Source organism: Micromys minutus (genome assembly GCF_963924665.1).
Source record: "Micromys minutus genome assembly, chromosome: 12".
Lineage (NCBI taxonomy): Eukaryota > Metazoa > Chordata > Mammalia > Rodentia > Muridae > Micromys > Micromys minutus.
The window spans coordinates 37571894-37593933 of NC_137981.1; the positions used below are offsets into that span (position 1 = coordinate 37571894).

At 41.8% G+C, this 22040-nt stretch overlaps 1 protein-coding gene across 6 annotated transcripts in view; it reads left to right on the top strand.

The window, feature by feature from the left end:
- The window catches only part of LOC308427842 (putative protein MSS51 homolog, mitochondrial), a 41544-nt gene that overhangs the window by 2598 nt on the left and 16906 nt on the right, over nucleotides 1-22040 (top strand). For 2 of the 6 annotated variants that reach the window (XM_080926088.1, XM_080926091.1), the window contains exons 2-6: nucleotides 5570-5812; nucleotides 6063-6218; nucleotides 18734-18785; nucleotides 19284-19476; nucleotides 21304-21405. In XM_080926088.1, coding sequence (XP_080782214.1) covers nucleotides 5595-5812; nucleotides 6063-6218; nucleotides 18734-18785; nucleotides 19284-19476; nucleotides 21304-21405 — 721 coding nt within the window. In that variant the 5' untranslated portion in view covers nucleotides 5570-5594. Of the gene's footprint in view, nucleotides 1-2688; nucleotides 2797-3865; nucleotides 4002-5569; nucleotides 5813-6062; nucleotides 6219-6810; nucleotides 6936-7339; nucleotides 7907-9087; nucleotides 9182-9503; nucleotides 9876-12258; nucleotides 12564-18733; nucleotides 18786-19283; nucleotides 19477-21303; nucleotides 21406-22040 lie in introns of those variants that run through there. The other 4 variants (XM_080926090.1, XM_080926093.1, XM_080926089.1 and 1 more) reach the window with 4 other exon arrangements.

Sequence of the window (22040 nt, forward strand, 5' to 3'; positions counted from 1 at the left end):
GTTCCCTTTAACAAATCTGATTGAAACGGATCAGGTGTCAGGCCATTTTTATAACAAAACATTTTCCCTAACGTGAACCCTGTTAGCTTGTTTGCAGTAGAACCAGCTGCTGCCAGTGTTTTTATCTTCTATCCTTTTCTTGTCCCTGGAGACAGTAAACCTTGATATTAGTAACTTTAGCCTCTTTGTGCCTATAGTTATTTTTATTTAAGTTTTTCAAGTTGAGGAAAATTTTACATATGAAGTTAAGTTAGCGATCAAATGGCATTTAGTGCTCTGTGTATGTAGTTTAGTTGATATAGTGTATTACAGGTTGATATAGTGCTCACCTAGTAGATATGGAGCCCTGGGTTTGAGTCTCATCCTTCATTAACCTGGCATGGTGGTGTGGATTTATAATTGGAACATTCACGAGATAGAGACAGAAGAATCAAAATACGAGGCTCATTCTCATCTCCATAGGAAGTTTGACACCAGCTTGGGGTACTCGAAACTGTCTCAAAAGTTTTTTTTAATTAATTAAAATTTAAGTATGTTCACAATGTTATATAACCTCTGTATTTATATCTGAAACATTTTCATTCCTAAAAGAAAACTCAACTGAGGCAGTTATTCCTCATTTACTTCCATCCAGACCCTGATAACTGTCAATCTACTATCTTTCTTCAAGTTTTCTCCTCCCTCCCCTTTTTTTTTCTCTCCTTGTTATAAATCCCAGTGTGTTAACCATTCATTTTTATTGGACATTAAATTTCTACTTGACTATTCTGGACAGTGTTGTTCTGAACATTCACGTCAAAATATTTATTAGATAACCATTTTTAGTTATTTGGGGTGCATACATAAGAATGAAATTGCTTTGACATATAGTAATTCTGTGTTATTTTATTTCCTTCCTTTCTTTTAGAGAGACACTGTATTCCCGGCTAGCCTTGAAATTACTGTACAGTCTCGGCAGGTCTGGGATTTGTGGCAGTCTTCCTGCCTCTCAAGTATTGAGATTATGAGTGAGATCCATAAGTGGCCTTTTTTTATAGTTATCTTTATGGGAGGATGAAATTATATTTCATTATTGTTCTGATTGGAAATGTTTTTTTCTGGTTATTTTCCATTTGCATATATTCTTTAAAAATGTCTTCTTAAATATCTTCTCCCTTTTCAATATATATATATATTTTTTTTAGTTTCTGAGAATTCCAGGCATGCGTGTATTTTGATCAAATACATCTCTTATCCTTCCCTTCAACTTCTGGACACTGCACATGTATATACATACAACATAGCTGACTCCCAAATTGACTTCTTCAATTGAAGGGACTGTGGTCACTGGAAAGTTGTTCATGTTCAAGTGGATGGCCCACACCTACACACATACAGATACCACTAACTGGAATCAAAGGGTTATTTAAAAAAGAAGTCAATTTGGGAGTCAGCTATGTTGAGGTAGGGGTTAGACCTCCTGAACCCCTTTCCACTCGTGCTGGAATTTCAACTACCTTGGTTGATCTTGAACAGGTCAGGTAACCATAATCTGTGGTTTAAGACTACAATACCATGTCATGTCCAGGAATTGACAGTTTATGGCATTTCTTTGCATCCTCCAGTTTTTATAACCTGATGCCCCAGTCAGTGTTCCCTGTGTCTTGTGGTATACATTGTGATACAGATGATAGTTGTCCCATTTAGGCCTAAGTCACCTATTTTTGCCACTTTGACCGGTTATGAATTTCTGAATTTAACTACTGTGCATTGCAAAAAGAAGCTTCTCTCTGAACAGGGTTGAGAGCAATACAAATCTATGAGTATAAATGTAAACATTTAGAAAGCAGTTTAACAATGTGGGCATGTAGCAAAACAGTACTAGGTTTCCCCTACAGCCTATGAATACCTGACTCAGGCTTTTCACCAAATTTACAGTATCAGGCATGAATTCCTTCATGTGCAGCTGACTTCAAATACAGTCAGAAAGTAGTTGGTTACCTTCTAATGGTCATGCTACTGTTTTACACTCAGTGAGCACATCTTGTCCAGAAGGTCAGTATTTTAGCATTCAGAGCCCAACACTGGGCGTGGCAGTTGGTGTCTTCTCCCCATGCAGACTGCATACATAAGCTAGCTACCAGAGAGAGAAAGTTGCTGAGCCAGCTCAATTTATCTTGTAACCAAAACATGTATTGTTTTCAGCTGTAGGGCTTCAACACCAAGTTAGAATATACTTTGTCTATTTTTGATTAGGTTATTTGTTGTCTGTTGTTCATAGAAGTTGGGTGGTAGTGTTGGGGCAGTTCTTACTGAGTAGTCCTGGTCTGGCAGTGTAGACCAGGCTGGCAAAGGAAGTCACAGAGATCAACCTGCCTCTGCCTTCTGAGTGCTGTAATTAAAGGAATGTACCACCATGGCTGTCAATAAAATTTTTTTTTTATATATTCTATATTCTTACTTTCTTGTAAGTATGTAATTTATAAATATTTTCTTTAATTCTTTGGGTTATTTCACACTGTTGATGGCATCTATTTATCTATATACTATTTTATCTTTTTTTTTAGATTTATGTGTATAAATGTTTTGCCTACATGTATGTATATATGCATGCACCTCATTTATGCCTGGTGCTCACGGAAGCCAGACGAGGGTGTTGGATTCTCTGGAATCGGAGTTAGCAATGGCTGTAAGCTGCTGTATAGGTGATAGGAATTGAACCTGGATCCTCTGGAAGAATATATAGTGTTCTTAACCACAGAGCCATCAGTCCAGCAGCCCTTAAGCCATTTTGTCATTAGTCCTCAGATAATTTCTGTAAGTGTTTCTGTAGTCATCCTCTTCTTTGTATTCAAATTTTCTTTTGCCTGACTACATGCATTCAGAGTGTTCCCATCTCTCAGGGTCAGTTCTAACTGCTGTCATCTCATGAAGGTGTCCAGAACTTACTGTGGAGATTGTTTTCTGTTCTCTCATTAGTGCTTTCTACAAGATTTCATAGTAGCTTATAGTTTGTGTCTGATACCCCTGTAGATGAAATACGTAAGTTTCTTCCTGTTTTCAAATGACAAGGTTACTTTTTTTCATCCTAAACTGATCTCAAGCTTGAGATATTTCTCCCTCAACCTTTTATTCAGGTCATAAGCATATACCTACATTCCCAAAAATATATACTTTTTCATATTTGCCTTCATATAGTGTTTTACAAATGGTTTTACCTGGTTATCAATAAATATACAGTGGGTAAGTAATGTTTTAATTTTTTCCAGTGTGATCCTTTCGGTCTAGGCATAGGTTAAAGACAAGGAAAAAGGAGATCCTTGGATATCATATCCAACTAGATTAATGGATGGATTAGCCTTAATTTTACTTCAACATTAGTGTGTTTTAGAATTTTTCTTTATAATTTATCTGACTTTTCTGTTTCAGATAAAGTGACTTAGGTTTTTATTTTATTTTTCTTCTTCATCTGCTATACTCATTTTTAAATTAGCATTTACCATTCTAGTTTTAGTATGTGTGCTTCTAAAGAGTGCTTGAACATATTTTTAATTATTTTTATTTCATGTGCAGTGGTGTTTTGCCTATGTGTATGTTTGTATGAGGGTGTTGGATAGTCTGGAGTTAGAAAAATTTTGTCCTTAGTTACATTATTTTATGTGTGTCCATATACATACACATGTGTGCATGCACACATGTTTATAAAGATTAGAGAACAATCTTTAAAAACAAAACAATGCTTCTATTCCAAATAAATTCTGGCTTAAAATTAAAAAAAAAAAAGGCAGGTAAAGAGGTGGCTCAGATACACTTCACCTCTGCTCTTTCAGAGGACCCCAGTTGTTGTTTTCAGCACACACGGCAACTCACACCTATCTAACTTCAGTTCACAGGGATATGATACACTATTCTGACCTCTATGGCACCAAGCATGAACATGACACATGTATATGAATATGTACAAGAAAAACGCTTAACAAAAATAAATCTTCTAAAGAAACCTGAAGTCCTGAGGTGGCTCTGTGAGTAAAATTGCTTGTCTGGTGACCTGAATTTTCCTGGAACCCAGTTGTAGTTTCGTTGCTCTTATGCCAAGATGGGAGGTAGAAAGAGGAAAATTAACTAAGAAGGTGTGGACCACCTAGCCTGGATTGCACAATGAGAGATAAATCACAAGAAAGATCCTGTCTCAAACAAGGTGGAAGGCAACCAACAACTCCAGAAGTTGTTCTGTGAATTCCACATACACAGTGTAGTATCCATGTGTCTGCATTCATATAAAATAAAGATCAATATGGTATTAGACCCATTTCTCTCAAGCCCTGGTATTGTCTGAATGACAAACATCACCCAGAAATCATGGTATGTAATAGATCCAAGTTGGTTAATATTTTCTATTTCTAAACCATCATTGAAATCCTGTCTAGAGTCTCATCATCTTTTGTGTTAGGACTGAAACCCTGCCATTTTGATTCAGATGTTCCTAGTGAAAAACTGGTAATTATATAACTTAGCCTAGATGTTCTTCATTTATTCTGCATCCCTGACAAAAAAGATCTTGCAATTTCTGGTCTCTGTTTCTCTCATTTGCCTTTGAGTGGTTTCATATAATCTTTGATATACTTAAGACTTTTTTTTTTTTTTTGGATGAAGTTGGTTCATGACTACCAACACCAGTGATTATGTTTTAAATACCTTTTTTGGGCCTTCAGCAGAGGCATTTGCACCCATGTTACCTTTTGTCCCGCTGACCATTTTGCTTCCACCTCCAGGCATATGCCACAGGATAGCTCATCATAGGCTGTGTGGTCTTAGTGGATGATTGTGAAGGTGACTAGAGCCATGGCAGTAGTTTAGAAGGGCAGAGAGGGGAGCCAGCACAACAGTTTGTTTTATATTCACAACTAAGTTAGATTAGCCAATTTTCCAGCTGCTGGTAATTTTTGATAGCCAGAAACTTACGTTGCTTTTTCTTCCTTTTTAAAATTTAACCACCTGTGTGCTGAGACAGATATTGTAGCACACAGCTTGGTTACATGAAAATCTGTCTCAAAAACAAAAAATTCTGTCTTTAATATATTAATATATTCTTTTTATGCAAAAGCTAGGCTGGGGATGTAGTTTACTTGATAGAGTACTTGCCTAGCACTCATGGATATGGGCCTAATACTTGAGAAATGGAGCCAGAGGATCAGGAACTCAAATAGTTCTTAACTACTGCCTTTTTAAAGGGTTTCTTAATTTCTTACTATGTACATTTATTTACCAGTATGTAGAACTTCATATTATTACACAATACATAAATTATATGTAATTATTCTTTTGTGTCTGCTTGAGACAGGGTCTTGCTATTTAAACTAGGCTGGTCTGGAACTTTATATGCATTCCATAGGCTCCTGAATACTGGTTTAGAAATGAACTGCCGTGTGCCCAGTGGTCGGTCTCCTCTAGTTTTATAACTGCTTATACCAGTAAGTAATCTATAACTAATGAATCTTCTGATAGTTGGGCCCCAGAAACTTGGATGTGAAGTAAAATGCCAGGCATCCAAAGATTTGCATCCATTTTGTCAAACTCCATTCCTGTTTAGCATCAGGTCCCCAAGTTCATTGGTCATGGCTCCTCGTTCACGGCGGCGAAAGCACAAGAAACCCCCACCAGTGATTCCCATGCTTGAAGTCCCACCCGCAGCAGTGTCTCCAGTGTCTCCAGCCCTCTCAGAACCTGACCCTAGTATTGACGCACTTGGTTTCATCTCCTTGGACAATGACGTACCAGGACTGCCCCAGTTGATCCTCCAAAAGCTGAACATGAAAAGCTATGAAGAGTACAAGTGAGTGACCAGTTCTGTGGAAAAGGCAGTGTCTTTCGTACTGGTCATATCAGAAGGTTGGACAACTAGAATTTAGGAATTTCTCATTCTGACCTTTGTCAGTCCTGTTACTGTAGAAGAAACAATTTGCTTAAGAAAAATGGGAGTAGGATACATTTAAGATTTCAATAAAAATCTACACAAGGCAGAGGAAACACAGATTTGGGAGACGCTCGTCCCTGTTGCATCTTCTTCCATACTATCTCCACAGGTTGGTGATAGATGGGGGAACCCCAGAACCAAGCTTTGGATTTCGATGTCAACAAGAAATGTTCCAGAGGATGGAGGACACCTTCCGATTCTGTGCTTATTGTAAAGCACTCCCTCATGACCTTTCCAATTGCAAGGTTCTTCGGCACTGTAAGAGGTAACGTGTGGGGCCGGTGGGGGAACATTTAGAAATGACCCTATACTAGTCCACATTCCAAGAGGAACAACCCTATCAATTTCTGTTGTTTTAGTTTTTGTTGTTGTTGTTGTGTTTTGAGAATTAATAGTTCTTCGTTTTGTGTGGCCTTAGTCTTAATCCTGTTTACTTTTGGTATTGTGGGAGATGAAATAATAGTCTTCCTACTTTGTTTTTGGGTGCACAAAAGGTAAGATGACCTTTGTTCTAAGAAGGCTGAAGTTGAGGCATACTTGGTAAGGAAAAGCATCAGCAAATGTCTAGGGTTTTTTGGTTCTTTTTCTTTCTTTATGAAAGAGACTTAAAAAAACAAAACACTAAGTTGTTTTAGATGGGTGGAAATGGGAGCAGCACCCTAAGAGCGATTGTATTCCTAATGCATTTGCATCATCTGCCGCATGGCTTCTGCATTTGGGTTGTTACTTTCATTCTTCTCCCTATCTTCCTCACCTCTCTTTGGCCTTTCTTTGTAGGGGCAGGCATCCATCCCCTTCCCTGGACACAAAGACATCTTTGTGACACAGGAACAAGTTTCTTTGGTTCGTTCTTTCAGATGCAGAAATGTCTATTACTGTGATACAGAGTGCCAGAAGTCAGACTGGCCGGCACATAGGAAGGTTTGTCAAGAGCTCCGTCTTGTGGCTGTGGACCGTGTCATGGAATGGCTACTGGTTACAGGTAGAGGTGTTAGGAAATCGAACTAATAGGATGATGATTTTAGCTGCAACTAAGTAAAAGCGTGTTATTTTTAGGGGAAAATGAGAAACTGCAGGAAGGAATGGGGATATTTGTAGTTATAAGTTGCCAGAATAAATATGGAGGAATGAGGGAATTTTGAGCCCAAGGAAGGATTTGGCGTTTATTTTACTTTCTTTTTTTAATTATGCATATCTGAGTATGGGCTTTTGCACATGAGAGCAGTGCCTCCTGAGACTGGAAGAGGGCATGGGATCTCCTAGAACTTGAATTACAGGACATTGTTAAGTTCCCAATTCGGCTGCTGTGAACCAAACTCAGGTTCTTCCCAAGAGCAATTGCCCTCTTCTCTCCAGCCCTCTTTACTAACTCTTTCTGCCCCACAGGTGATTTTGTCCTACCCTCAGGACCTTGGCCATGGCTGCCTGAAGATGTACAGAATTGGGATACTTGGTTTTCTATGAGGGGTTTACAGCTAGAATCTACATTAAATGCTCTTCTGGGTAGCCATGCTATGACCATGCTTTGGTCCAGTCTAGGAAGGCCACGACCAGACCCAGATGTGTTGCATGGCTCTTTGAAGCGGTTGATGACAGATGTTCTGTCACGGCCCTTGACCCTGGGCTTAGGGATTCGGACTCTGGCGATAGATGTTGGGAAGACTGGCGGGAGCACATTGCACGTGGTTGGTGCTTCCCATGTGGAGACATTTCTCATTCGTTCTGGAGATTATGATGAGCTTGGCTTCATGTTTCCTGAACACCTTGGCTTTCGTGTGATCATGGTGGGTGTAGATGTGAGTGCTGACCTTTCACAGAGTTCCTCATCTTTACCCCTGGAGCCTGGAACAATTCAGCTTAGTGGCCACAGGGCCCTGTATCATGACTTCTGGGAGGAGCAGATAGAGACTGGGAATCTTGCCCATCCAGATTTGGTGGCTGCATTCCATCCAGGTAAGAACTGTTCATTCAGAAGAATGCTATGGAGCTGATAATTTTTCATCCTGAACTTATGTCCTAGTTAGGATTTCTATCACTGTGATGAAACATCAAAATCAAAAGAAATTGGAGAGGAAAGGGTTTATTCAGTTCACACTTCAACATTGTAGTACATCACTGAAGAAAGTCAGGCCAGGAACTCAAACTGGGCAGGAACCTGGAGGTGGGAGCTGAAGCACAGGCAATGGTTGAGTTGTGCTTACTGAATTGCCTTTCATGGTTTGCTCAGTCTGCTTTATTATAGAATCAAGCCCAGGAATGGTACCTCTTAAAATGGACTGGGCCCTCCCCATCATTCACTCTCTTAGTTAGGTTTTCTTGTTTTGTTTTGTTTTTGTTTTGTTTTGTTTTTGTTTTTTTGTTTTGTTTTGTTTTTGTTTTTTTTTTTTTTTTTTTGCTGTGAAGAGACACTATGACCAATTGAGCAGTTCTTATAAAAGCAAACATTTAATTGGGGCTGGCTTACAGTTTCAGAGGTTAAGTCCATTATTATGATGGGGTGCATGGCATTTTCCAGAAAGACATGGTGCTGGAAACGGAGCTGAGAGTTCTACATCTTGATTGGCAGGCAGCAGAAGGGGACTATGTTGTGTATCATAACACATGTCTGGTCATAGCTTGAGCATATAAGACCTCAAAGCCTGCCCCCTCCCCAGGGCCATACTGTCTAATAATGCCGTGCCCTAATAGGAAAAACATCCAAACATCCAAACACATGATTCTACGGGGGCCAAACCTATTCAAATCACCACAATCATTAGTTAAGGAAATGCCCCAAGCTGGATCTTAGGGATACATTTTCTCCCTAAGAGGTTTCCTCCTTTCAGATGACTCTAGCTTGTGTCAAGTAACATAAAACTAGCTAGCACAAGTTACTTAAATCATTTTTCATTTGGTCCTTATTCATTTCTTCTGGTCTTCATTAAGTACAGAATAATGATGAGTTTGGTTATCACTTCCCATGCATCTTATCTTGGTTCAGAATTTTTTATTGAAGAATTTGGGTAGTTTCTGATGGTGATAACTAGGGATGAACAACATGAGGATTGAGCAGATAACAACAAAGAAGTGTCCTGCTCTTAAGCTGTACCTCAGCCTTTCTTCCCTCTCTTCCCATTTCCATCCTTGTTCTTCAGGTTTCCATGCCACCCCAGGCTTGATGGAAGCTTGGCTACCTACCCTGCTGCTACTTCGTGACTATGAGATTCCAACATTGATTACTGTTTACAGGTTTTTACCTATTTCTGTTTGTGATCCTTTTTGGACTCACTTTTTACTAAATACAGATAAACTCATTTTGATTCTCCTTGCCTGTCCATCTCAGAAAGATGTGGCTGTAAAAAAAAAAAAAAAAAAAAAAAAAAAAAAAAAAAAAAAAACTGGAACCAGTTCTTTGCTAATGTGGGATTTGGTGAGACATTTGGGAGGAAAAAAATAGTTCTTGCTTAGCACAGCTTTAGATAAATTTTGGGATTGATCATGATTGCCTTGCACTTGGGCAATTTCTGTTCTCTCACACTAAGTTGAGGGATTTTCCTTCTCTCTTCTCCAGCCAACAGGAATTGGAAGCCTCTTTGCAGATTCTGGTGAACTTGGATACACACATCATTGCTTGTGGAGCTAATCCTTTCACATCCCTCAAACCAGAGCAGGTCTATTCTAATCCCAACAAGCAACCTGTATACAGCAGTGCCTACTACATCATGTTTCTTGGAAGTTCCTCCTGCCAATTAGATAAGAAGCAACTAGAAGAAAAAACAGATGATTTTTTAGTAGTCAACCCAAATTCTAACTGAATGCATGAAAAATGGAAGATTAATCAAATCACCCTGTTGATGTTAGTTTTTTGCCAGCTTTGAAACCTATTGCTGTATGCTAAACCTATTCCCAGTTCAAGTAAAGATTCTAAACCAGTGGGAGTTAACATGGCCAAACTCATTTCTGATTCCCCCAAACCCCTGGGCATTGAACAGAGGGCCTTGTACATGCTAGGCAAGTGCTTTACTATTGAGCTACATGCCCAGCTCTCCTTTTGTAATTTGTTAATTTTTTATTCGTTTATTTGAGACAGGGTGTTAGTAAGTTGTTCAGGTGCCTCAGCTTCACAAGTAACAGGAGTTACAGGTCTGAAACCTGTGTGGGAAAGGAAAAAAGACATTTATTTCTCTCAGTTACAGATTCTTGGATTTCACAAAGTGAGACATTTGAAGGTTTGTTTTCTGGTAAAGACCCATTTGCTGGTTTAGAAGGCAGCACCTTTCTTTGTTCTCACGTGGTAGAAGGACAAACAATCATACTCCAATCAGGGCAGCAATCCCATACATTACGGTAGTGCTCTCTTGGCTTGGTCATCTCCCAATAGCCTTACTTCTAATACCATCATCTTGGAGACAAAGACTTTAAAACATTAATTTTGAAGGAGATACATACATTTAGACCATAGCAAAAATTGAAAAAAAGAAAATTCTTACTATTTATGAGTCACTTGATTCTTGACAAGGATCAAAGGGATAGACTTTTTTTCCTTTCTTTTGATTGTTTTAATGACAGGATTTCTCTGTGTAGCTGTCCTATAGAATAGACTGAGTAGTAGACTTTTCAACAAACATTGCTAGAACAATTGGATAGCCCCATGCAAAAGAATAAAGTTGTAGAGTCCCAATGCATGTAATATAAAGGAATTCAAACTGTGTTGTGGGACATGCCTGTAATTCCAGTGCTGTATGGCAGATGGTTAGGAGTTGGGAGGCTGTCCTGGCTACACAGCAAGACTAAAGACAAAAATTGACAGTACTCGGGAGGTAGAGGCAGAGGAAAAAGCATCAGGTCAAGCACATCTATCACAGCACAGCAAGTTTGAGGTCAGCTTGAGCTATATGAAGATCCAGCCTCACACTCTTTAAAATGAACCAGAGACCTAAAGAACTTCAATGCTTAGAATATATAAATCTTCATGAATCGGTACAGTGTTTTCTTAGATACTACACCAGAAGCACAAATGTTGGCTATTCACACCAACTTAAGCAGCTTTCTCTTAAATAAAAGAGACTCTCTTAAATCTGCAGAGACTCCCTTGAGTGAAGCACCTAGAGGCCTCCAGCTGCCAGGTTCCACCCAGCAGACTACTCTCACAGAAGAGTGGCCGGCCCCGCCCTACAGAAAGAGAAGCTCTTAATCAGGCCACCCTGGACAGGTCTGCCCCTCCCCCCAAGAAAACCCTATGCAAAGCCTGCCTCTGCTCAGTTCTTCCCTGCTTCTTCGCCAAGCAGAGGCAGCCACCTTCCTTAGTGTATCTTTCTCACTAAATCTCTTGTGTAAGGTTTGTTGTGTGGTGTGACTCTGGTACTCCTTGGCTCTTGCCAAGATACCTTTCACTTCAGGAATGTAACAAAAACAAAACAAAAATCTTACTTTAAATTTTAGGTTTCAAATATCAAGTAACTGAAAGTGCTTTGGGCCAGTGAGATGGTCAAGCCTGAGAAACAATTGCATTCTTCAAACCTACCTGATAGAAAGGGAGGACCATCTAATCCTCCAAGTTGTCCTCTGACCTCCACAGGTGCTCACACACATAGATCCAATTTATACAAATATACTTTTTTTAAGGATAGTATAGTGGAATTGGAATGTACTGAGGTCTGAAGGCTCTTGTCTCCACGCCTGACCCAAGCTAAGTGTTTACCATGAAGCCTTATGACCTGAATTCTATCCCTGGAAATCACATGATAGAGGAAGAGGAACAAATTCTAAAAGACATGCTCAGGCTTACATACCCAAATACATTTTTGTTCTGAATGTAAAAGCCATGATGGAGAGATGGCTCTGTCATATGCAAGTGCAAACCTGTAATTCTAGCACTGAAAATGCAGACAAGAAGCTCACTGACCAGCCAACCTTTCCTTACTGTCCATCAGTCCCAGTGAGACCAGCCTTTAAAAGAAAAAAGCACAGGCGAACATTTGGTTGACCTGTAACCTCCATTCACAGCATCACTGTGCATACGAGAGAGAGAGAGAGAGAGAGAGAGAGAGAGAGAGAGAGAGAGAGAGAGAGAGAGAGAGAGAGAGAGAGAGAGAGAGAGAGAGAGAGAGAGAGAGAGAGAGAGAGAGAGAGAGAGAGAGAGAGAGAGAGAGAGAGAAAGAGAGAGAGAGAGAGAGAATACATATATATAGTGAGTTTAACACACTAATGGACCAGTAGAACTTTGAGCCAACTCACCCCTGCTTAGTTTTTCTTATTTCAACTCCAGTTCCGTCTACCCACAATTCCCTATAGTCACAACAGACAAACTCGCCCTAGGTTCTTAGGATACCCTGGGGCCTAGAGCTCACCATCTCCGCGTTCCTCTGCTCCTCCCACTCGCGCAGCCGGACTCAGCTGCTGTAGCTTCCTCCTTACTATAGCACCATCTGGAGTAGATCCAACTCACAGATAAACGTAGACACGTGTTAAAAGCAGCTGGGCCACCTGAAGGGCGCAGGGTCCCGCCCGAGCTTGGGGGCGGTCCAGGCAGCCAGACTCCTCGCACCGCCCATGTGCCACGCCCTCCGGCCCTCTCTGGCTCCATATTGCAGGAAAACGGGCTCGGGTGTGACGCTGCTTTCTTGTTCAGGTGAGAACTGACATCCCCCTCCCCCCCCCGCTATTCTTCCACCGGCCAGTCAGCTGGTTCCCAGTCTCCGGTCTGGCCTTACAGAGTAGTCCTGGAACTCCGGTTGCGCGTGTCCTAACGGGGTGGGCCTCTGGGTGGCAGAGACTCAGACGCGTTTCGGGTACTGGGGTGGGTTGGGCATGTTTTCCCCGAGTGCGGAAGGACTGGGAAGGTCAGTTGGTAAATCAGTCTGCTAGGCTTAGAGTGGGATGCCAGGGAGCAGTGGCACCCCGCTTTCGGTCAGGTGGGCTGCAGGTGGAGGGCTTGGGACCAGAGGGTGGGTTTGGTGAAGTCCTTGCCGGAAAGCCGACCAAACACCTCCGAAAGCTGGGTTTGGCTAGTGACTAGACTTTTTGGTGACACAGCAAATTTAGGGGATCTTGAGGATTTTTTTGTGCTTTGCTTAATGACATCTAGGTCAGAATTCACAGCCTGATGTGTAAGGTCCGGCTTAAAATTCTTGATAACTATTCTAGGAAGTAACAATCTAGATTTTTTTCCCCTAGTCTTTGACCCACATCAGACGTTCAGGTAACCAAGATGCAGCGAGGAATGGCTAGGCCAGGGGACAAGTGAAAAGACTCAAGGTATTTTATATTATCCAGTACATCCCCTAATTGCTGCCAGGTGATAGCGAGCTATCTGATAAGGTAATCTGTCCCAATTACAGTACAAGTATAGTGAGCTACCGTTTTGGCAAGAAAACATTAGAAGCGAGTAGAGTAAATACTTTTGTCCCTGCAAACTTAAACCACCTTTTTAACTCCTCATGGTTAAGTAGAGGGCTACCTTCTCCTGCAGAGGACTAACCGGCGTTTCCCTGTTATTCCCAGTCATTGCTTTAAATGGCGCTTCCGGAACCTAGAGGTGGCTTTTGGAAAACTCTTCTTGCAGGACTAAAGTCACACTTCCTGTTTCTCCTCCTCCATGATTGTCCACACCATTCCCCACTCTCCACCCCCACCCTTAGCGTTTTGGGCCGCTTGCCAGCTGAGAGACTCACATAGACCCACCCTCTTACTAGCTGACTCACTTGGGTGGAGATGGTTTGTAGAACCAAGAATGAATTTTCCAAGTTTTTCTAAAGGTTGTTTGTAACATAGTGTTAAAAGAAAAACAAAAGCTTTGGTTCACTCAGAAGAGTCTTGTTACTTGAGCAGAAATGAGTAGTTTGTTGAGTCACCTAGGGTTTGTTAGCTTTTTACAAAACTTTAAATTCTACTCTTTGAAGAAGTGATCATATGAGCTATGTTTAAAGGGGATAAAGGGCCATTGAAAAGTGAGCCGCTTTGTTGTTATACTACACACACACACACACACACACACACACACACACACACTCATACTCATGCACTCTTCCAGGAAGGCGGCCACCCTTTCCTGCTTCCCTATCTCCTTCCTGTGAGCTTGTCTACAGAGAGAAGAAGATAGTTGTATTCTTTACCGGAATGCTTACAAACTACCAAGTTTTCCACCTTGCATTATCTTACCATGTGTGGTAGATGGTTTTATATATGGATTTTTAAAAAGCATTTTTAGGAGGTGTATCATATATAGCTTCATGCTATGAATATTCATGTGTTTCACTTGTCTCTAAGTGGTGTTTACATTGTCTTGAACAACTTTTCATATTAGAGGTGATGCTATGATGAATAGCCTCGTACCTACATAAATGTGCCTTTGCGAAGGTATTTCTGTGACCTATATGAAAATGGAACTTCATTTCTGGTACTTAATTATCTTCAAGGGGCACTGAAATTGTTTCAGGTTTTCATATACTAATACCTACAAAGTCTTTGCTTTATTTATTTTTGTTTTGTTTTAAAAATCTTGGTATAAGTCCTCTAGGCCCTTAAAGGTAAGATTTAATATAGTAGCTAAAACATAGAAATAGGACTTTGTCATTGGAGTGATTCATTCTTTTATCTGTGTGTGGACACGCATGTGTGTGCAAGTTTGTGGGGCTGGGTGCACAGGCCACAATGTGCATATGCAGGTCAGAGAAAAGTCTTGGGTGTGGGTCTGTTGCTACCTGTCTTGTACACCAGGCTAGCTGACCTGGAAACTGCGGATTTCTCGGTCTCCACCTTCCACCTCACTGTAGGGGTGCTGGAATTAGATAGAGAGACCTTGCCCAGCTTCTGGGGATCTGTAGCAAGCACTTTACACACTGAGTCATTTCCCCAGTCAGTTCTCACTCTCCAGGGGTACACATCCACACTCTCACCCTCTTTTCCTCTCCCTTTTTCTTTTTCTCCCTGCCTCCTCTTCCTCCTCTTTTCTGTCCCTCCCACTTACCTCTGAGCTACAGTGTCAGCCTTTTTGTGACCCTAAGCATTAATTATTTCACAAATTATTTTCAGGTTTTCCCCTTTTGATCCTGACCTCTGACTGCCCTTTAGAAGCTGTAGGTTTGCCCTTACTCCTGATGGTAGTCAAGAACGAGAAGAAGAAAGGGAAAGAATTTAGCCTCTTTCTCTTCTTATGCACAGGTCTCTTTGTCTTTCAAGTTATTGAGAACAGACTAGTGGGGGAGGGAGGGCATGGCATGTGTGTTCATGTTTCTGCATACATGTGCGTGTGCTGGTATGCACATATAGAAGGCAGAAGCTGACATCAGATATCCTTATCTGTTGTTTTCCACCTTATTTCTGGAGTCAGTGCCTCTCATGGAAGCTAGTACTGATTGCTTAGACTGGCCATGTAGCTTATGGGACTCCATCTCACTTTCCGGCACCCTAGCACTGGGATTTCAGATTGTGCTGTCATAACTGGCTTTTTACGTGGATGCTGGGGGTTTGGAACTGAGCTATTTTCCCATCCTTAGTTTATCATAATGACTTACAATCTTTAATAGTGCATATTTTCAATCATAACTCCTTCCCTATGGTTATGTGAAGGGGCACTATAATAATACACTTATAACACACATTTTAAATTAATCAAAATAGAAAATATTTCCAGAAATGCCAAAATACCCTTATACCAAAATATATCCTCTTCTATTGGGCACATCAAAGGCTGCATACTTTTTCCTGAATGGCGGATCAGCACCCGGGCTACTGCCTATTATAATGAGTGACATTTCATAAGAATTGAATTTAATCACATTTGTTACCTTTTGCTGTTGGGGAACCTGAAGCAGGCCCTATGTACATGCAGATTATACCACTGACCTGCACCTCTACTTGTTTGCTTTCTTAAGGTAATATAAGTATAAATCATTTATGTCTACATTGAGGAGAAACACACATTTTGAATTAAATTAGAAAATATTTTCAGAAATGCCAAAATGCCCTGGTACCAAAATATAATCAACATTAACTTGGAAGTTTTGTTAGAAATAGACTCTTGGGCTCAGGGACTGAAAGGTATGTCCTAGTTTGGTTTCCACTGCTGTGATAAAGATTGTGACCAAAAGTTACTTGCAGGGGAAAGGGTTTACTTCATCTTGTACTTCCAGATAACAGTCGGTTACAAGGGAAGTCAGGGCAGGAACTGAAGCAGAGACCGCGGAAGAGCACTGCTTCCTACCTTGTTCCTCTGGCTTGCTCAGTTTGCTTTTCACACAACCCAGTACCACCTGCCCACAGATGACACTGCCCACAGTGGCCTTTCCACATTGATCATCAATTAAGGAAATGCCCTTTAAGTTTGTCTAGAGACCAGTCTGATGGGGGCATTTCCTCAGCTGAGGTTCCCCTTTCTTGGATGACCCCCTGCTTGTGTCCAGTTGGCAAACAAATAATCAGCACAGTGTGTGTGCCCCCAAGCCTGACCATGAGAATTTGATCCCCAGAACCACACAATGCAAGGAAAAAACCCCTCTTATCTCCACAAAAATGGTATGGTGACGGTAGCACTGCCCGTAATCTCAGCAGGCTAAAGCAATGGTTGCAAATTCAAGGCCAGCCTCATCTATATAGTGAGTTCCAGCTTACCTGGGCAATGGTGTGAGACCCTTTCCAGAAAGGGTGGTTGGTGGGACAGACTCTTAGTTCCCAACCTAGAACTATTAGATCAGTGTGTTCCTCAGTGAATTTTCAGGAGATTTCATGTATAAAATATGAGAATTCTGTTGCGGTAAATATTAAAAGAATGGCTTAACATTTTATTGCGCCCCCGCCCCAGGCCTTCACTCCTCGGACGCTGCCCTAGGGTAGACCTGAGCACACTTTCGGTCCCCACACAGCCTCTCTCAGCTGTCTCTTTAGTTTGGAACTCTGGCTACCAGTTCCCGAATGGCCATCTGCAGCGCTGGGAACTCTGAGAACTCTGACGAGGTTCACTCCACCACTCTTGTTGCTTCTGTCCCGGGTGGATACGACCGTCCCGGCATTTTCCTTTCCTCCGCCGCCCGGTACAAACATGACTCCAAAGCCTGGTAGCTTATCAAGCAGGTTTATATATCAGATTCTCAATCCACAAATCCTCTACACCGTAATACGCATCTGCCTCCATCTCTGTTCCTTCCCGAATCCCTCCCTCTTCCGTTTTCCTAGCCTTTTCCCCGCCTACCTCTCCACTGACCAATCATGTACCACCTTAACATCAACCCACAGAATCCCACTTTCTGTTCGTAGTATTATGTAGAGTTTAAACTAAGGGAAGAAATGATGCATGATCACGGGCTTGAGGGCTGAGTCAGTAATCATGGATTAGATGAAGAAATGATGCTTGGGTGACGGGACCGGAGATAAGCTTAATACTGAAGAGCACTGACTGCCCTTCCAGAGGACCTGGAGTTAGTTCGCGCACTCGCACGGGAGCTTACAACTGTCCTTAATTAACTCTAGTTCCAGAGGATCCTGCATTCTCTTTTGCTCCACGGCCCCTGGCAAGTGTGTATTATACACAGGCACACATAGAAACTAATCTTTTAAATTAGAGAAAAATTGTTGACTATAAATTGGAGACAGTACCAAGGGAACTGAAATGTTTGACCAGTAATTTTTTTCCTCCTGATTGTAATGGGGTCAGATTCTAGAACCAGGCAGGCTAAACACACTCTTGAACTATACCTCTGCAACATGGCCATTGAGTTTTTAATTTGATACTTCAGCAGGAAATCATTGTGGATGTGGGGTCTTAAGAGTAGTTCGTGCAGAGGGCAGCTAATGATGATGTCCAGGAACACTGGAAAGCCGAGAAAGTATGAGGCAGAGTATAATTGGAAGGTAATCTTAGCACTTAGTAGCCATTGTGTTATGGTGCGACCTGCTGCAAGGACATGCCATGGAAATAGAAATGAAGAACAGGAGAGCCATTCCCACAGATGAATACAAGTACCAGGTTACAGCCTACAATAGAATATCGGTTCATTTAAGTAGTGACTGCTGACAGCTAAGGGATGGATATGGTCTGGCAGTGTGGGTATGTAATTCCACACCATACTTGACAGCCTCCTAACCGCCTCTTGTTTTCCTCAAGGTGCAGGGCATGAATCTCAGGGCTTCTGTGCCCAGGGGTTACGGGTGTGAGTCACTATGCCTGACTGCATCCGCAGCCTCTGGTCTTCTACCTCGATCTCTCATTTCTATTTGGCAACCACCTGTCATAGTCACATCCCACCCTGTCCCTTGTATTTGTCATTGTTCTGCTTTCTTGCCTGTCTGTGCCCTGCACTTCTAGAACATGGTGTCCACCCTCAGCCTCTCATTTGCCTTCCATTTGTAACAGTGTTTCAGGTCAAACTTGCTCACCAGGGCTTATTGCAGAGACCCGAGGCTTGCTCATTAGTCCAGGCTGGCCAGCTAGCCAGTGAGCCCTGAGCGTTTGCATGTCTCCATCTCCCCAGTTACAGGATTACAAGGGTGTCAGCATCCGGCAGGAATGGAGCTGGAGGAGCTGAGAGTTGTACATTTTCATCAGAAGGCTGCCAGTGGAAGACTGACTTCCAGACAGCTAGGATGAGGGTCTTAAGCCCATACCCACAGTGACACACCTACTCCAACAGGGACAAACCTTTTGATAGTGCCATGTCCTGGGCCGAGCATATTCAAACCATCACACACGATCTTTGGCCTCATTATCTACATTTAATGCCCATCTTTATACTGTGTGTATTCGTATGTATGTCTTCAAATGCATTAAGGTATACAAAAATTATAAAGGACTTGTTGTTGTTACAGAATGTCATACCCAGGCTATCCCACAGGCTACCCACCTTTCTCTGGAATTCCTGTAAGTATTGCTATCTAAATACTAAAATCACCAATAGTTTTCATACAGTTGTGATATAGAAGTGGCCTGTGCCCTAGAGCAGGAGTCATAAACTCAAGTGTCCAATCAGTGAGGAAAGACAAGTGTTGTCTGGAAATAAAAGGCTGTCATATACAGACATCCGAGCTCTAGCCCCGTGTGACCAGGCAGGGAGGCACACCCAGTGTTGCTACATTAGGTTAAGTAAAGACAGAAACCTGTATTTTATGTGTTGTTGAAATGTTGGCTTTGCTTGCTTCAAGTCTCCTGGAGGTCAGCCATGGACTATTGAGTAGGGGGGAGTGGAAATCCTGACAAAGTGGACTAGGATTGGTAAAGTTAATAATAAGATGCCAGAGATGATAAGTTTCGGGGTTTTATTTTAAGATGGGGTCAGGGGAGATGCACCTGGATAGTTTTTAAAATGGGTCCTATATTTCTATGATTCTGCCCATTTGTACATGTTTCTAATTTTTCCAGCCTGCGGGTCAGGAGCCATCTTTCCCCGCTGTGGGTCAGTATCCGTACCCCAGTGGCTTTCCACCAATGGGAGGAGGTGCTTACCCACCAGCACCTAGTGGAGGCTACCCAGGAGTTGGAGGCTACCCCACACCTGGAGGTTATCCAGCCCCTGGGGGTTATCCTGGAACTGTAAATCCAGCCTATCCTGGAGGTAAGTTATAACTTGAGATTTATTGAAGTGTTCTGTTCTATTCTTCCCTTATCATCTTCATTGTTTCCTGTGTTGTGAAGGTTCAAAGTTACTCTAAGTTAACCACGGAGAGCTAAACCTTAGGTAGTAAGCTAGGGTGATAAAGACTCTTAGAGTTTGGAGAGCTGGGAGACTAAAATATTCTCCTTTGATCAGGAATTGTAAAGTTCTTGGTAATGAAAAGCCTGTGTAAGATACACTACTTGATTATCATTAATTGTAACCGATAAGAAGGGGCTGGAGCAGTGTCTCTAAGCCTTCCCAAGGCTGCCATCTTTAATACAGCTCCTCATGTGGTGACCCCGCCCCCAACCATAAAATTAATAGAGGTTTGCCAAAGGAGTTGCGATCCACAGGTTGAGGATGTCTGGGCTGGAGAGATGGCCTTCGTGGGTAAAAGTGGTGACTGCGCTTCCAGAGGACCTGGCTTGGGTTCCTAGCACCCACATGGCAGCTCACACCTCTCCAGCCACTAATTCCAGAGGCTCTGACACCCTTTTCGGCCTCCTTGAGTATTGCATGAATATAGTGCATTGATATCCCCACAAAACAGATGTGCACATAAAATAGCTAAATCTTAAAAAAAAAAAAATAGACAAGCAGAAACTTTAAATAGCATGACACGTTACCTTAAGTCTAAGAGCCACTTAATCCAAAGATTTAAGGAAAACTTTATGGGGCTAGAAAGATGAGCACTTTCTGCTCTTGCAGAGGACCTGGGATCCCCAGCACTCACATAGTGGTTTACCAAACATCTATAACTCCCATTTCCATGGCCTATACGACTTTCTTCTGACTCTGAGGGCACCAAGCATGCACCTACAAAACAAAAGGAACAAATCTAGTTTTAAAAAGTTTTTTTAAACTGATTTTATTGGATATATTTTATTTACATTTCAAATGTTATCTCCTTTCCTGGATTCCCTTCCATATCCCCTATTCCATCACCCCTTCTTTCTGTGAAGGTGTTCACCCACCCACCCCCTCCTGCCTCCCCACCCTGACATTCCCTGACAGCAACCACTTAGTGGCTCACAACCATCTGTAATGGGATAAGATGCCCTCTTCTGGTATGTCTGAAGACAGCTACAGTGTACTCATATACAGAAAAATAAATAAATCTTTTTTTTAAAAAATTAAAAAAAGAAAAAAGACAGGGTTTGTCTGTGTACCTTGGCAGTTCTGGAACTCACTCTGGAGACTAGTCTAGAGCTCAGAGGTCGGCCTGCCTCCCTAGAACTGGGATCAAAGGCGTGCTCCACTAGGCCCAGTTTATACCAAAACTTTTAAAACTCAGTTTCAAATGTTTTTTTTTGTTTCTGTATGTGCATATGTGTACGTGCATGCCCATGAGTGCCATGGTGTGTTTGTATAGGCGAGAATCAGTTCTGTTCTGCCACCATTTGTGTTCTGGGGATCACTTTAGGTGCTCAGGCTTGGCAGCAAGTGCGTTTCCATACTGACCCTGGAACGTAGTTCCGGTGTGCCGTGAGTTGATGACAAGGTGAATTGACACAAAGCATGACTTTTGCATCTCTACTGACATGTATTTCCCATGATAACAGTCAACATTTTTCTTAAATTTTCTCTTTATTACAAGACTTATTTGTTTTGTTGTTGTTTTGTTTTGTTTTGTTTGAGGCAAGTTCTCAGTCTGCATACCAGGGTAGCTTGGAGCTCACTCCGTAGCTCAGGCTGGCCACCAGCTCACAGCAGTCCTAAGTGTTGAGATTATTACACGTGGCTCTTCAGTGTAGCTTATTGAAATGTTGATTTTCTAATCTGCAGGCCAAGGCTTTGGGGCCCCACCCGGTGGAGCAGGCTTTTCTGGCTATCCACAGCCACCTGCGCAGTCTTACGGTGGTGGACCAGCCCAGGTTCCAGTACCAGGTATGTCCCAGCTGTCTAGAGAAAAACTGTGTTATGATTCTGTGAGTTTGTCAAGCAAACTTAGAAAATATTTGAGATAGTCTTCAGGGAATGTGTATATAATTCTGTAAAGAATCTTAAGTATACAGTCTCAATTTGTAAATCAGTATAATGGAGAAGAGGAATGGTTTTTTTTTTTTCTATTAACTAGTCTGTCCAAAAGCCAATAACCAGTTTCTGAAGGAAGCACTCCCAGAACTTTATCCTGACAAATTTCAGATGGAATCAGAATTGAATTTATTTCAAGGTTCTATTTTGTGTTAAGATGGGGAGGAGCTAAATAACTAGGTGGCTCAGCAGTTGAGAGATTGGGGCTGGAAAGATGGCTTAATGGGTTAAGAACACTGACTGCTCTTAAAGCAGACCCAAGTTCAAGTCCCAGAAGTCATATAGGAGACACTATTCTGGCCTCTTCTGGTGTGGTGCATGGACATACATGTAATCAAAACACTCAAACACTCATACACCGAGGCGGGTGTTGATGCAATGTGATTTCTGCCCAGTGCTCTGAATGTCAAAGTGAAGAAATTCAATGAAGGTAAATGGTGGGAGTAACTATGCCTCTCTTAAGGTAGCCAAATGGCATTGTCATCTAA